Source organism: Megalops cyprinoides, chromosome 12 (assembly GCF_013368585.1).
Source record: "Megalops cyprinoides isolate fMegCyp1 chromosome 12, fMegCyp1.pri, whole genome shotgun sequence".
Classification (NCBI taxonomy): Eukaryota; Metazoa; Chordata; class Actinopteri; order Elopiformes; family Megalopidae; genus Megalops; species Megalops cyprinoides.
This window is the reverse complement of record NC_050594.1, coordinates 1,258,810-1,272,890: the sequence shown is the minus strand read 5'-3', so window position 1 is coordinate 1,272,890 and position 14,081 is coordinate 1,258,810. Positions and strand designations below refer to the sequence as shown.

The 14,081-nt window shown below is 45.7% G+C and overlaps 1 protein-coding gene across 1 annotated transcript; it reads left to right on the top strand.

Moving 5' to 3' along the window:
- The first annotated feature begins 247 nt into the window (after positions 1–247).
- Positions 248–13,362, top strand: LOC118787464 (poly [ADP-ribose] polymerase 1-like). The gene is made up of 23 exons (XM_036543035.1): positions 248–370; positions 2,499–2,661; positions 3,300–3,400; positions 3,608–3,826; positions 4,550–4,636; positions 5,009–5,125; positions 5,739–5,915; positions 6,509–6,636; positions 6,945–7,090; positions 7,306–7,574; positions 7,845–7,893; positions 8,046–8,178; positions 8,587–8,782; positions 9,303–9,431; positions 9,707–9,790; positions 10,367–10,489; positions 10,571–10,699; positions 10,861–10,959; positions 11,085–11,237; positions 11,697–11,824; positions 12,539–12,600; positions 12,757–12,871; positions 13,281–13,362. Exons 1-23 carry the CDS (start codon positions 248–250, stop codon positions 13,360–13,362), a joined length of 3,012 nt encoding a protein of 1,003 aa, XP_036398928.1.
- The last annotated feature ends 719 nt before the right edge of the window (positions 13,363–14,081 follow it).

Here is a 14,081-nt window from a genome sequence, read left to right as displayed (position 1 = left end):
CTAGTTAGCTGAGAAAACAGTGACTATATGACAAAGTTTTAAATGTGGTTAATGCGTTAATATTTATGTCCAGTCGAAATAAGGTATCTTCTTCAGAAAATTGTGGGAGCAGATTGAATTTTTGCGAGGGCGCTCCGGTGTTTGCGGGTTGCTTGTGGAGGGTGATGTAGGAGACGCACCTTACAGCTGAGCCTCGTACAGCAAATCGATTTACGTCGGAGGCCATTCTGTGGGATAACAGGCGGCCATGGCAGAGTCACAGGATGATAAGCTTTACAGAGCTGAATATGCCAAGAGTGGACGGGCCTCCTGCAAGAAATGCAAAGAAAACATCCCAAAAGACTCGCTTCGAATGGCGATAATGGTGCAGGTAGGGGAGCGAAATGTGTCCTTGCGGAGTGGCGTACGAACTCTGTTCATGAACTTCAAAAACCACGGGCTTACTTAATTTAGTAGTAAAACTAGTCTTAACTAAAGTGTGTTAGCAAATTAGTTAATGAATATTAAAGTTCGACTGTCAATAAGTTCAACAATACATAAGCTGCCTGCTTTTGTCTGCCCTGTCGCCTGAGATAGTAGGCCGCTAGGCCGCTGGGAATTTGAAATTAAATCAGAAGTCCGATTTCAGTATGAATTTAAAAGTGAAGTTAGCTAGAGATTTCTCCGAAATGTTGCCCATTCATAACTAAGAAATTAAAAGTGCTATCCTACTGACGAGCTTTAGGTCAGGCTGACTAAGGGTACAATGTTGGGTTCCATCTTTTTAAAAAAATGCCGGCGAGACAAACCCTCTCCACGTCTTACGGATAAAACAAACCTACAAATAGGTGCGTATAAACAACGCATTCTTAGAGTGTGCAAAGGCGCTATTTATCACGTTTGTAATAAAACATCATCACAGTGTATTTGTTTCACGATTATAACCTAAATGGTCTATTCAGAATAGGCAAGTGCTTGCTTAACAAATATGCAAATACTAAATATTAGTCGTCCCCAATCAAGAACGATAAAGAATGCAAAATAAAAGGAATAACTGTATTTACCAGAGAGAAACAGGTGATAATATGTCGCACAGCACTATTGTCATCGACATGCAGAATAGCATATTAATTTAAGGAAGTCGTCAAGTAGAAATTTTTGATGCACATTAATATTTTGTCCTCCGATGATCAAGTTTTAGTATTCGAGCATTTGCCCTGGTGCCACATTCAGCAGGAAGGGGCAGGACAGGCACCGGAGGGTGACACAGCTACGGCCTGTGGTAGCACAGCTGATTTCTCTCTAGTCGATGAATGGGAGGCTAAATGTATGGTCTGCTCCGTTATGTAATATATGCAACAAGTTATGTAATATCAATACTCTTCTCTGGAAAGTTGGTTACATCACTCAGGTACATTAAATCGTGACCTGATAGGAGTATGCTAATGTTGGATATGATGTCTTCTGTGTAATCTTGATGTGGCCTTCCAGATGGTCAAATCTTTGCCACCAGGTAGGTTTGGACAGTGTTTCTCAGACCTAATCCTGGAGACCAACTTGTACTGGTTTTTATTCCAGGTGAGCTCTCAATTACCTCTATGTGATTATGGAATGCTTTCTGTGTTGACATCTGCACACTTAATCTGCTATAAATTCTTTGTCAAAAATGTTGTTCATATTCATTTATTCATTGTAAATATCTGGTGCTTGAACCAACTGGGCTTCAATTACACACATACAACTCAGTATTCAGTTTCAAATTCAATCAAACCTATATAAAAGTGGGCTCAGATGGCACATAACACACTGTATGCAGGGATTACTTGATCGGTTTCACTCAGATGGGTGGATATTTTCTGATAACCTCTCATCCATCAGGCTGATCCTTCTCATGGAGTTATTTATAAAGTGTCTGCTGGGCTTTCACACTGCTGTGTTTTTGAGGCTAGCTAACTCTAGCTGCTCGGTGCTCAGTGTGTCATTGTTTGTAATCACTGTTTCCTGAGCAACTTAAGGCTGAATGCTCTCTGAGGGTGACATGGGTGCTTTGGAGTTAGAGAATTACTGCATCTGACTCAGTGTAATAACTTAGAGTGGACATGTCACACGTTAACTATAAAGCTTGATATTTGCAGAAGCAAGTCAGGTTCACCAAAGTAAAGTATGTAAAGTGTAACGTGCTTAACCTGCTCAGCCTGGCTTAGGTAATGGAACATGTTACTGAGTATGTGAAGAGTTAAGTAATAAAAATCCAACATGGACACACATTGTGAAAGCAGATCCCCCATCCCTGGTCCCAAAGTGCCTTTTAGATTCCTGCAGCATATGGTGAGGGCTCTGTCATACCTACACTGTCATAAAATCCAGAAGTTAAAAAGTTGATCCACTCTGGGCACAACTACAAAAGCATTGAAATAGGTCCTAGCTTGTATAATCCCAGTTGATCCCAGCTGCTGGCTGCCTGGAAGGCCTGGTGTTGGTGGACCGGTGTTGTGACTGTTGTGACTGTTGCTCTCCAGTCTCCTGCGTTTGATGGGAAAGTCCCCCACTGGCACCACCTGCCCTGTTTCTGGCTGAAAGCAGCAGTGCAGTCTCCTGCCGACATCTCCGGCTTCTCTGAGCTGCGCTGGGAGGACCAGGAGAAGCTCAGAAAGGCCATCGAGGACGGGGGCACTGCAGGAGGTACTTTTAAACCCTTTGTCCTGAATCCATGTAACATGTATGATTTGTATTTTGATGTAGACAGCCAGGAATATGCATTATTAAGCTACCTAACAACACAGAGTAATTAATGTGTATGCACTTACCTCTCAGCTGTCAACTGAAGACCTCTCTTTCTATCTGTCTAAAAGATTTTGCTTGTCTAGTTATTTCGTGCTCAAAATAACTATAAGATGTAACTCAAGGAAATACATAGTTTCCCTTTCCAAGTAAACGTGATGAAGACCGGTACAGAGGACATGAATAGCCCCATGTTTTCTGAAAGGCAATGCTACATGTCATGGTGTTGTCATTAGAGCTACACTATGAGTTCTCAGGAATTCAAAAATGTTTTTTCTTTTTAGAAACTGTCGTCAGCATATTTTCAGAAAAGTATGACATTAGATAAAATTGATCATGATTTGATGCTGTAAACACATACATATTTACAACAGAAGTTACTAGTATGAACCAGAAGTTTGAATATGTACATGGCTGTAGTTCTACCTGAAAGCTTCCTTTCCTCCTTCAGTGCATTGCACTGTGATGTGGTGTCGTCATGTAATGTTCGTGTTTAATCCCTGGAAAGCATATGTACCGTAACACCCGTTTGCTGACAGGAGGAGGAGCTAAAGGGGAGAAGACCCTGAGTGACTTTGCAGTGGAGTACGCCAAGTCAAACCGCAGCGCCTGCAAGGGCTGTGAACAGAAGATAGAGAAGGTAAAGTATTTCAGCAGATATGCAAGTGATGAAACCTGTTACGCATTTATTTTAGGTGTACAAATTCAGGTAAATTACCTGAATTGAGGATACGGTAGGCATGACTTACTTTCCTTGCCAGTGTTTGTGTGAAGGACTGATGATTTTCCTTCTGCCCGATTCTGGAGCCCCTTTATGCCGGTGCATTGTGTGTTACTCTGTTTTCAGGACCAGATTCGTGTGTCGAAGAGAACGGTGGACCCGGAGAAGCCGCAGCTGGGCCTGATTGACCGCTGGTACCACACTGCCTGCTTCGTGCAGCAGCGGGAGGAGCTGGCCTTTCGGCCGGAGTACAGCGCCGCCCAACTCAAGGGCTTCCTCTCCCTCAGCGATGAAGACCAGGCCGAGCTGAAGAAGAGGCTTCCGGCCGCGAAGAGACCGAGGCAAGTCTGACAAACAAACCCACAATCCACCTCCTCACCTCCGCTTCCGAATGTTATATGTAGACAGCACTCAGGCAATTCAAGTGTGACTCATGCTATTTCAAAGAAGAAAGAAAAAAATGGTTGGTTATATAGTTGTGGCTAAATATTTAAACACACATTTTCCAGCCTTACATTAAGTTGGCTGAAGGAGGACATAAATCTTTATTTATGAATCCACATTTTAGACCCCTACTGTGGGCCAATGCAAGTATTCTGTCTATGCAGCCTCTATACAATGAAGCCTGTTGCTACTGAAGCCACAGTTTGGAGAGCCTCATAACAGGCTTTTTGATGAGATCATAAGGATGCAACAGAAAAGAAACTCACTTGAAAAGTGCGCAGTTCTAATTTGCAACCTTCTGCTACATGCTTTTCTGCATACAAGACTGACAGATGTTAGTGTTTGTGTGTTTATTGTTGTTTAATTGTGTTGGTGGTCATCAGTTTTATACTTTTGTTAAATATACAATACTTTTGTCTAGACAGTCACACTGGTGGTTTTGATTTTGAGTTAATTTGTAATTAAGTTAAATGAATGCTACTGGATGTTGCAGGTAATTTTTTAACATGCATCTGGCGTTTGCATAAATTATTTTTATTGATATATATTTCCCTTACACTCTTATTGGTCAAGATCTCATCAAACAGAATGTATTGTTGTTTTTTTTATACATGTACCAGAAAGAGGAAGGCAGATGAACTTGATGCTGAAGGGACCTCCAAAAAGAAGAAACCGGACAAAGAGGCGAAGCAGTTGGAGAAGCAGCTGAAGGTTTGAGATGGTTGTTCTTGTATTATAGTCAGACTTCCAATACAGACACGAAGACTAAGTTATCTTAGCAAAGGTCAGTCTGTTTGTTTGACCCATACCTCTATTTGTCTTCTGACTGTGGTGCCACAGATTGCCATCTTTTGAGGCCCAAAGACAGAGCTATCTTCTGGCCTGCAGGCTTACAAAATTGGTTGGATAACTAGCTTGCTAGCAAAAATGTGCTGCTCACCAGCCACGAAGCAAGCATCCAGCTGAAAGCTTTCTCACTCGGAATGCTGAGGTTGTTGTGCTGTATTTCTGCAGGGATACCCTGCTTTATTGAGTGAGCTAGCTCCTGTTGCTTACTTGTTAAACAGTGCTTTGTTCCCATAGGAACAGAATCAACACATCTGGAACATCAAGGACAAGCTGAAGAATTCCTGCTCTACCAATGACATGAAAGAGCTGCTGATCAGCAATGATCAGGAGGTGCCTTCAGGAGAGTCCAATGTAGGTCCTGCCAATGGGAGTTTCATCGATGCACCTGTTGTATCTTTAATCTTCAGAAGAAACAGACTTAAGCCACTTTGTAGATTGTAGAGTTATAGATAAAGAATTTAAGAGAAGCTTGTGTGTGACCTGTAAGGTCAAGATATAATCATTTGCCAAATGCAGTGTTACATGTTTACGTCATTTGGCAGACACTGTTACCCAGAGCCACTTCCAATGGTTAATGTTTGCTGTAAACATGAATTTCGCTGTAATCTAATAGAGTGTGGTATCATCATCCCCCAAGCAGCAAGCATTTTAACGAGGGAATCGTTCACAATATGTTTTCTGTTTACAATTCCAGCACAGTTTGGGAAGAGAATTTGGCATGAACATTTTCTACCAGTGTTTTCTGTGATCAGTGCCCATCTGTGTGTGTGTGTGTGTGTGTGTGTGTGTGTGTGTGTGTGTGTGTGTGTGTGTGTGTGTGTGTGTGTGTGTGTGTGTGTGTGTGTGTGTTAGTCTGTTTTAGAGTGTGTTAGTGCGTGTGCTAGCTCTTACTTGGCTGTGTTAGCTCATGTTAGCCTGTGTTAGCTCTTGCTTGCCTGTGTTAGCGTGTGTGCTTGTCTGGCAGATCGTGGATCAGCTGGCAGACTGCATGGCGTTCGGAGCTCTGCAGCCCTGTGAGGAGTGTGAGGGTCAGCTGGTCTTTAAGGGAGACGCATATTACTGTAACGGTGACATCTCTGCCTGGACCAAGTGTGTCTTCAAGACACAGATACCTAACCGCAAGGACTGGGTCACACCCAAGGTGGGTCTTATCAGGAGTGATTTCACATACATACACCGTGTAAATGCCCATGCGCCTAAGATGCTGATAATGAGGTAATGTGAAACCCATGCAAATGTGAGGGATTTGATTGCCATACCCGTTCTTGCCTGCAACCACATGTAGCAAATGTGCTGTGTGCAGGAAGTACTGGAGCCCACTCTGCTCTCAGTGCTGTAGATGATCATTTCTGATCCTCCAATAAAGCCATTGCAAGAGGAGATGGGACAGCTGAGCAACACTCTCCCATGGTTCCTCTGTCTCCACACGTCATCGTAACACCAATATAAACACCAAATAACATGTCTGGAAAAGAGACAATTGCTTACAATTACACTAATATTTTTGCTCTGCTACAGTTTTTTATCTCCTATTTGAGATGTAGGATAGGAGTCGGTATAATGGCAATTATTTAAGTTAAAGTAACTGTCAGGGTCAAATTACAGGGGTCTGATTTACTTGAGTTGATTGGCAGGGCCTTTTTACTTTTAGTCACAGTTTTAATTGCATGACAGTGCATGTTGCAGAAGGTGACTCTTGCTGCTTAATACCCAGGACATTTCCCTGTCCCACAGGAGTTTCACGAGATCCCCTTCCTCAAAAGGTTCAAGTTCAAACGTCAGGACAGAGTGTTGCCCAAAGTTGAGCCGACACCACCTGCATTAACCGCTGCTGCTGCTACTGCTGCCACCAGCTCCACCAGCATCTCGGACACAGCCAGCGAATCCAAACCCAGCTCTGAGCTGCCAGGTGAGGCATCTTCTGCATGGCTGCATAGTACCCGGGCTTTGCTCCACAGTGATGCTGAAGGTTTATCATTAGATCCCGATAATCTAGACTGAAGGCTTTTCAGAGATTTCACAATCAGGATGTAAACAGGTTTTGCTAGAGTTTGAGAGGCCTTTCCTCCTGTTTGTGTGAGTGGTGAGATGAGATGCTCGGCTGTGTGGGGGTTGTAATGATGTCCCAGCTGGGGTCTGTGTGTATGCATGTGGCCGTTCGGTGTTTGGCTGCAGGAAGGCCGCTGTCAGGGATGAAGATCCTGAGTGTGGGGAAGCTGGGAAGGAAGAAGGAGGAGCTGAAGGCAGCCGTGGAGGAGCTGGGGGGAAAGGTCACGGGGTCGGCAAGCAGCGCCGGACTCTGCATCAGCACCCCGAGTGAGTGCATTAAGGGTTCCTTTATTCGGTCTTCTGATCTAGCTCTCAGTGTGGGACACTTTTCTCAGTCCTAGCTCTGGAGAACCCAATGGCTCTGTGTTAAGTCATAAAAGTACAAAACGGCATAAAACCTTGAAGAAAGGCTGCAGTCGTGTCCTCAGCCTCTCTCTGCAGATACCCTTCTGTTTTCTCCCTGTGTCTGACTTGTTTCTCAGGGGAGGTGGAGAAGCTGAGCAAGAAGATGGAGGAGGTGAAGGGGGCCGGGGTGCGGGTCGTCGCTGAGGACTTTCTCACAGACGTTAGCTCTTCCAGAAAATCCCTGCAGGAGCTGATAGCCCTCCATGCCATCTCACCCTGGGGGGCAGAGGTCAAACTGGAGGCCCCTGCCCCCCCCACCGCTGTGCCCTCCAAATCCAGCAAGAAGCCTGCGAGCAGGGGGAAGGAGGAGGAGGGTAAGGAGTTAGGGTTAGAGAGGAGGAGGGAGGTTCAGAAAGGAGGAGGAGGGTTAGGAGCAGGTCTCAGGTCCAGGGTAAGTAGTATTGAGATTGCTGGAAGAGGAGGATAAGGAAGAATGTGTGGAGTGGAAGAGGAGGCAGGTAATGTCACAGATAGTGTTGCCTTGAAAGGAGAAGGCTACAGAAGGGAAATTCGTTTCAGAGTGAATGTAGAGGACGCTGTAATGCTATTGCTTTTTATATGACTGTAACCAGTAAGACAGTGTTGTCATCTTACTGAAGGAGGCAGCAAAGCTAAGAAGATGAAGCTGACAGTGAAAGGAGGTGCAGCAGTGGACCCGGACTCTGGTGACTAAGATTTAATCATGTCGGCTTTAGATTCACTGTGGGCCACATTGTGTTATATTTGCTTATAGGAAAATACCGCACATGCATTACATAAAGTAGTATCATCTTTCTTATGGTTTGGCACTTATTTAATTAGAGTCTTAATTACACAGGCCTGGAAGACTGCGCTCATGTCCTGGATCATAACGGTAAGATCCTCAGTGCCACGCTGGGCCTGGTGGACATCGCTAAAGGAACAAACTCGTACTACAAACTGCAGCTTCTGGAGGATGACATGCAGAAGCGGTGAGCGTGGCATTAGCAGGCTCCTCTCACCAAACCGTGTGACTGTATCAAACACAAACAGGTGTCAGTGTCATGAACATGCTGTGGATTATCTCAACTGTCGGCGTAATCTCTGTAGCCGGTCTCATCAGCAGTATAGTGTCAGACTCTGTCCGTTTCATTGTAGCTACAGCGTATTAGTACAGCTGCCCACTAAGTAGGTACCCTGTTGCCAGATGTGAATCTAAATGTGAATTGTTTGAGTGTATGATGATTTCAAAGAGTCTCGTGTTCACCGACCCATGGATTGCTGCCAATGGCTGAGTGAAATTGGCTGTGTGTGTAGGCCCTGCTCCCTGTCGCTGTGGATCTAGACCCCCCCCATGTGCTTGCTGACCCTCTCTCTGCCCCCCCCCCCTTCTGCTGCAGGTACTGGGTGTTCCGGTCCTGGGGTCGTGTGGGCACCACCATCGGGGGAAACAAGCTGGAAAAGTTTGATGACAAGAACTCGTCCCTGGACCACTTCTGCAGCCTTTATGAGGACAAGACTGGGAACTCCTGGACATCCTCCAGCTTCACCAAGTACCCCAACAGGTTCTACCCCCTGGAGATTGACTATGGCCAGGTACTGTATTCTTGGAGGGGAAAAGTAAGAGACTTGCACACTCTTCCGGAGCCACGACATGCATCCTTACCTCACGTTAATGTTACTGTAAAGGAAGTATGTCAAACCTGGCAGAAAAAGATGGCAAGCTTACAGATGGGAAGACTGAGTCAGATCTGTTTGACTTTAATATCAGGTTCCATAGTGCCTGATAGAAGAGCAGAGACCGGGATGGAGACCTAGATATGTTCTGTATGTTTAAAGTCTGTCAGTTTGTCTGGAATCTGTACAACAGTGGCACAGGGAAAGTCTACAGATTCACTGGTGAATAAACTCAAAATTCAGTCTGACATGTTTCCAGTTGATAGGACATTGACTCTGCAGATCTGTGTGTGTAATGGGGTCATTGTTGCATTTACCTTTGGCAGTCTCAGTAAATTGCCTGTATAATACGCTGGGGATGTGAAAAAGGACATGGGCAGTGTGAGTCACAGATGTGGTCCAGCTCTGTAGCGTGCTTGTGTGGTGTCCTTGCCTCCAGGATGAGGATGCTGTGAAGAAGCTGATGACGAGTGCGGGTTCGAGCTCCAAGCTGCAGAAGCCCATCCAGGATCTGATCAGGATGATCTTTGACATTGAGAGTATGAAGAAAGCCATGGTGGAGTTTGAGGTGTGCTCAGAGAAAGATAACTCGATGTCTCCAGGCTAGGGTCGTCTCTGCACTGTCACTCTGAGTGCAGAGTGGGTGAGAACTGAAGGAGGCTCAGTGGAGGCCGATTTTTCAGCATTCTTTTAAAATGAGACATTCGATTTACCAGTATTTGCTAAACAAGTGTTTCTATGTCATACAGTCAAGAACACCATGGGCCGTTTCCTTTGAAAGCTGAATTTTTTCAGTGTAATGCAGATGGACTGTATTAGTGACTCTGGTTTGGTGTCTCCTAGATCGACCTGCAGAAGATGCCTCTGGGAAAGCTGAGCAGGAGGCAGATCCAGAAGGCCTACTCCATCCTGAGTGAGGCGCAGCAGGTCGGCCTTACATAGAGCTTTTACTCTCCGCATGCGTGTCTGCTGTTCCCATGCGGTGCTGCTGTTCCTCTGCACGTCTGCTGTTCCCATGCGGTGCTGCTGTTCCTCTGCACGTCTGCTGTTCCCATGCGGTGCTGCTGTTCCTCTGCATGTCTGCTGTTCCCATGCGGTGCTGCTGTTCCTCTGCACGTCTGCTGTTCCCATGCGGTGCTGCTGTTCCTCTGCACGTCTGCTGTTCCCATGCGGTGCTGCTGTTCCTCTGCACGTCTGCTGCTCCCATGCGGTGCTGCTGTTCCTCTGCATGTCTGCTGTTCCCATGCGGTGCTGCTGCTCCCATGCGGTGCTGCTGCTCCCATGCGGTGCTGCTGCTCCCACGCGGTGCTGCTGTTCCCACGCGGTGCTGCTGCTCCCATGCGGTGCTGCTGCTCCCATGCGTTGTCTGTAACCATGAGGGAGAATGCAGTGGAAGGAACTGCAGGAACACTGCTGCTATCTCACTGTATTCCTCTAAAATGGCAAAGTTTTATTGGACATCATCATCCAATAACCAGCACTCTGCCTCCTGCCCCCTGCCAGGTGGTGTCTGCAAACGCCTCAGAGTCCTACATCCTGGACTTATCCAATCGCTTCTACACACTGATACCCCATGACTTTGGGATGAAGAAACCGCCCCTGCTCAGTAACCTGGACTACGTGCAGGTGAGGAGGGTTGGTGTGCTGGTGTTCATCAGAAGGTTTGCGGGAGAATGGGACATCAGTGAAGGGTTCGTCTTTGTCCAGGCTAAAGTGCAGATGCTGGATAACCTCCTGGATATCGAGGTGGCCTACAGCCTTCTTCACGGCGGAGTGGAAGATGATGAGAAGGACCCCATTGACATAAACTACGAGAAACTCAAGACCAAGATTGAGGTAATAAACCGGAGGTTGATCTGAGTTTAAGCTAAGCTACAGCTTACTTTCAAAATTCCTGCCACCATTCAGCTTCACTCCAAACATCTCTCACTCCCTTGCCCTGGATTTGGAATGACTCTTTGGTGCAGCAGTATTGATGGTGGGTTTTTAATACACAGGTTATTGAGAAAGCAGCCGAGGAGGCCAAGATAATTCAGGAATATGTGAAGAATACGCATGCTGCAACCCACAGTAGCTACGCGCTCGAAGTAGAGGAGGTAAGGGATGTTTTTAAAGCTACACTAATGAGTAATGGGCATTGCAGTTTGGATTCTACATAATCGATACTCCACGTTCCTAATAGCAGTTACATTAGTAGCCAATAAAAGGTGTCTGTCTGCAGATCTTCAGAGTGGTGCGTGAGGGGGAGCAGCAGCGTTTTCGGCCGTTCCAGGACCTGCACAACCGGCAGCTGCTGTGGCATGGCTCCCGCACCACCAACTACGCCGGCATCCTGTCCCAGGGCCTGCGCATCGCCCCGCCTGAGGCGCCTGTGGTGAGTCTCCCAGCACCACAGCGCTCTCTGCTGGCCGGCTCCAAGACCTGCACCTGCATGTTAATCACACTAATCAGGTGTGTTTGGAGCAAGGATAGATAGAAGATATGCAGGACAGGGGGCTCCAGGGGTAGGGCTGAGAAAGGCTGCTGTAGCAAACTGCCGAGATCAGTCTCACAGAGAACACCGTGCGAAGGTCGGTGACTTCACCTCTGTAAAATACACAGGTGTTATTCGTAGACTTTAATGTACATCTCATTTTTTGATAATTTTGTGATTTGATGGCTGTAAGTAGTACACCACTTTCTATGGTATATATCCTGTATGCCGCAGAGCAGTGGATTTATATTCCCTGTGTGTCTGCAGCTTGAAACCACACTGATGGATGACCGGTATTCTGTTTGGATGTTGCCATGTTCCCTCCTGGACGATTGATAGTATTGTCTTTAAACATCCCAGACAGGTTACATGTTTGGCAAAGGGGTGTACTTTGCTGACATGGTATCCAAGAGCGCTAACTACTGCCACACCTCCCAGGCCAACCCTGTGGGCCTGCTTCTGCTGGCAGAGGTTGCTCTTGGCAACATGTAAGTCCCAAACGATAAACACTTCATATACAAGCAATTTAAGCTTTAACATCATTGTATTGACAAACTGTCAGTGTCACTGATCATTATCAATTATCAGCGGACACTTTGTGATCCTTCATAGTTGTAAAAGATATCATATATGCACAACGGCGTATGTATGACTTCACATATGTACATATCAGAGTAATTATTTATAATCACAGTCTGACATTCCTTGTAATGTGGTATAGTCCTATTGACTCCAGCTTTTATGCAAGAAACAGATTTCTGCTAAGCTGATTTTATTTCTGCAAAGCGCAAGCTGCCATTTGGGTTGTATTCCCTGAATTCATATTACGAATGGATTGTTCTGATGCTCACAGCCAGGTTGCCATCTTTGTGCGTTACATCACCTTCAGATGCTCAACAGCATGTTCTTTGTGGCACTGCGTGGAACACCATGTGCATGTGAATTCCCAGAATCCACAGGTCTTCCTTTCAGCCCAATTAAACACCGTGACATGGTCACACAAGTCAGACAGTTTTTCCTTGATGCCGAACCCGTTTCCTGTCTCTGTCTGTGTGATCCTCCAGACCGCTCCTCTTCCAGTGACATTACTGCCATTCATGACAAACTGCTGTGTTCTGCCAGCATTGCCTGTGTTGTGCACGAGTTCCACATGTTAGTTTGCTATGTTAAAGTGCATGTTCTGTCACTTATGTTGTGGGCAGGCATGAACTGAAGAAAGCAACCCACATCACCAAGCTTCCCAGGGGTAAACACAGTGTGAAAGGTAAGACAGCACAAATAATACATCAACTCTTTCCAATAAAAACCCAGGTGTGGCACAGGATATGCATAAGATGTACTGGACAGATTTGAACTATGAGATACTTACTACTGGAGAGATTCTGCAGTATGGTTGTAAAACTCATCTCTGTTCTGACAGGATTGGGCAGAACTGCTCCGGACCCCAGTGCCACAGTTATCTTTGAGGGTGTACAGGTACCACTGGGCCAAGGCGTCAGCACTGAAATCCAGGACACCACTCTGCTATACAATGAGTATCCTAATGCTTGCTGTTCAAGCTTGTCACAGCAGGGGGTGATAGAGGGACAGCATTAGCCTGGGGGGGGGGGGGGGGGTTCATGTCACACCTCTGCAGAGGGTTTCTCTGTATGAAGAAAAAGCATTCACTGATAGAGGTGATCCTCTGAAGACCAGGAAACGGCACCGGCCTTGTCCTTGAAAATGTTGAGCTCCTATTTTTTTCTTATGTTTAGAATTCATTGTAATGCACTTTGCTTGTAAGGGGAGATGGCATGAGTAGGAAAGCACAAGAATTGTCAGCGTGCATAATACTGGAAATTTGATGAAAATGCCTACAACCAATGATCATGTATTTTCAGAAACAATTATTCTTTAGGCCTCAAGTGCTTATTAAATAGCTTTGCCTTAACTGTTGCCTCCCAGGTATATAGTGTATGATGTAGCACAGGTGAACCTGAAGTACCTGCTGAAGATGAGGTTTAACTACCTCAGCTCGTTGTGGTGAGGTTCTCCCAGCACCTGTGAGAGAACTGGTGGATGCAGCACTCCGGCAGCAGCTCCGACCTGCATCCCGGGAAACGGCTCAGACAGAGAGCATCAGATATCCACAGTGTTGGTGCTGTGGTGGTTTGCTATCCCAGCACTGTGTACACACGGAAATACATTAGACCCTCTCCATCTCAAGCTCACCATAGTTGTGGGTGTCACATGTTGAGCTTGTTTTTTTTTTCAGGTCTCATTATCATGTTTTACAATTTAAAAAAAATTAGCTGCAGTTCTACTGAAAGGCGTGCAGGCCCCTACGGCCCCATGAGAGTGAGCATCTCTCCTTACGACCTCATTAAAGCTGATCACACTGTTTGACAAGGTAACTTTGTGAAATGTTTTCTACGTGTCTGCAGTTTAAAATAAATTAAGCATTGAGTGAAATGGCCCACTTGATTTGTCCTGATTTCCTGTTTTTATTCAGCTATTCCGCATATGGCATGTGCAGAAAGATATGCAATGAAAATGTAAAGAGAGAAGTGTGTTCCATGTGTAACTGCTCACAGCTCCCTGTGAAAACAGTACCGTCTTTCTCACTGGCACATTCATATGCTGGTATACTGTGCTCTGTGGGGCTGGTACTCTGCTAAATGCCAAATTTGGATCCAAGTTTGTGTATGTTAAAAGAAACAGCAACGTTAGGTTTCCATGGTTAAAGGCAATTGCAGTTCCACAACA

What these genes read in the sequence shown, in the direction of transcription:
- LOC118787464 (XM_036543035.1), top strand. Translation starts at nt 248, where the DNA reads ATGGCAGAGTCACAGGATGATAAGCTTTACAGAGCTGAATATGCCAAG. An exon ending in GCTGCCACCAGCTCCACCAG is followed by an intron (nt 6,637 to 6,944) that starts CATCTCGGACAC and finishes TCGGTGTTTGGC; the next exon opens with TGCAGGAAGGCCGCTGTCAG. An exon ending in GAGGTTGCTCTTGGCAACAT is followed by an intron (nt 11,825 to 12,538) that starts GTAAGTCCCAAA and finishes TGTTGTGGGCAG; the next exon opens with GCATGAACTGAAGAAAGCAA.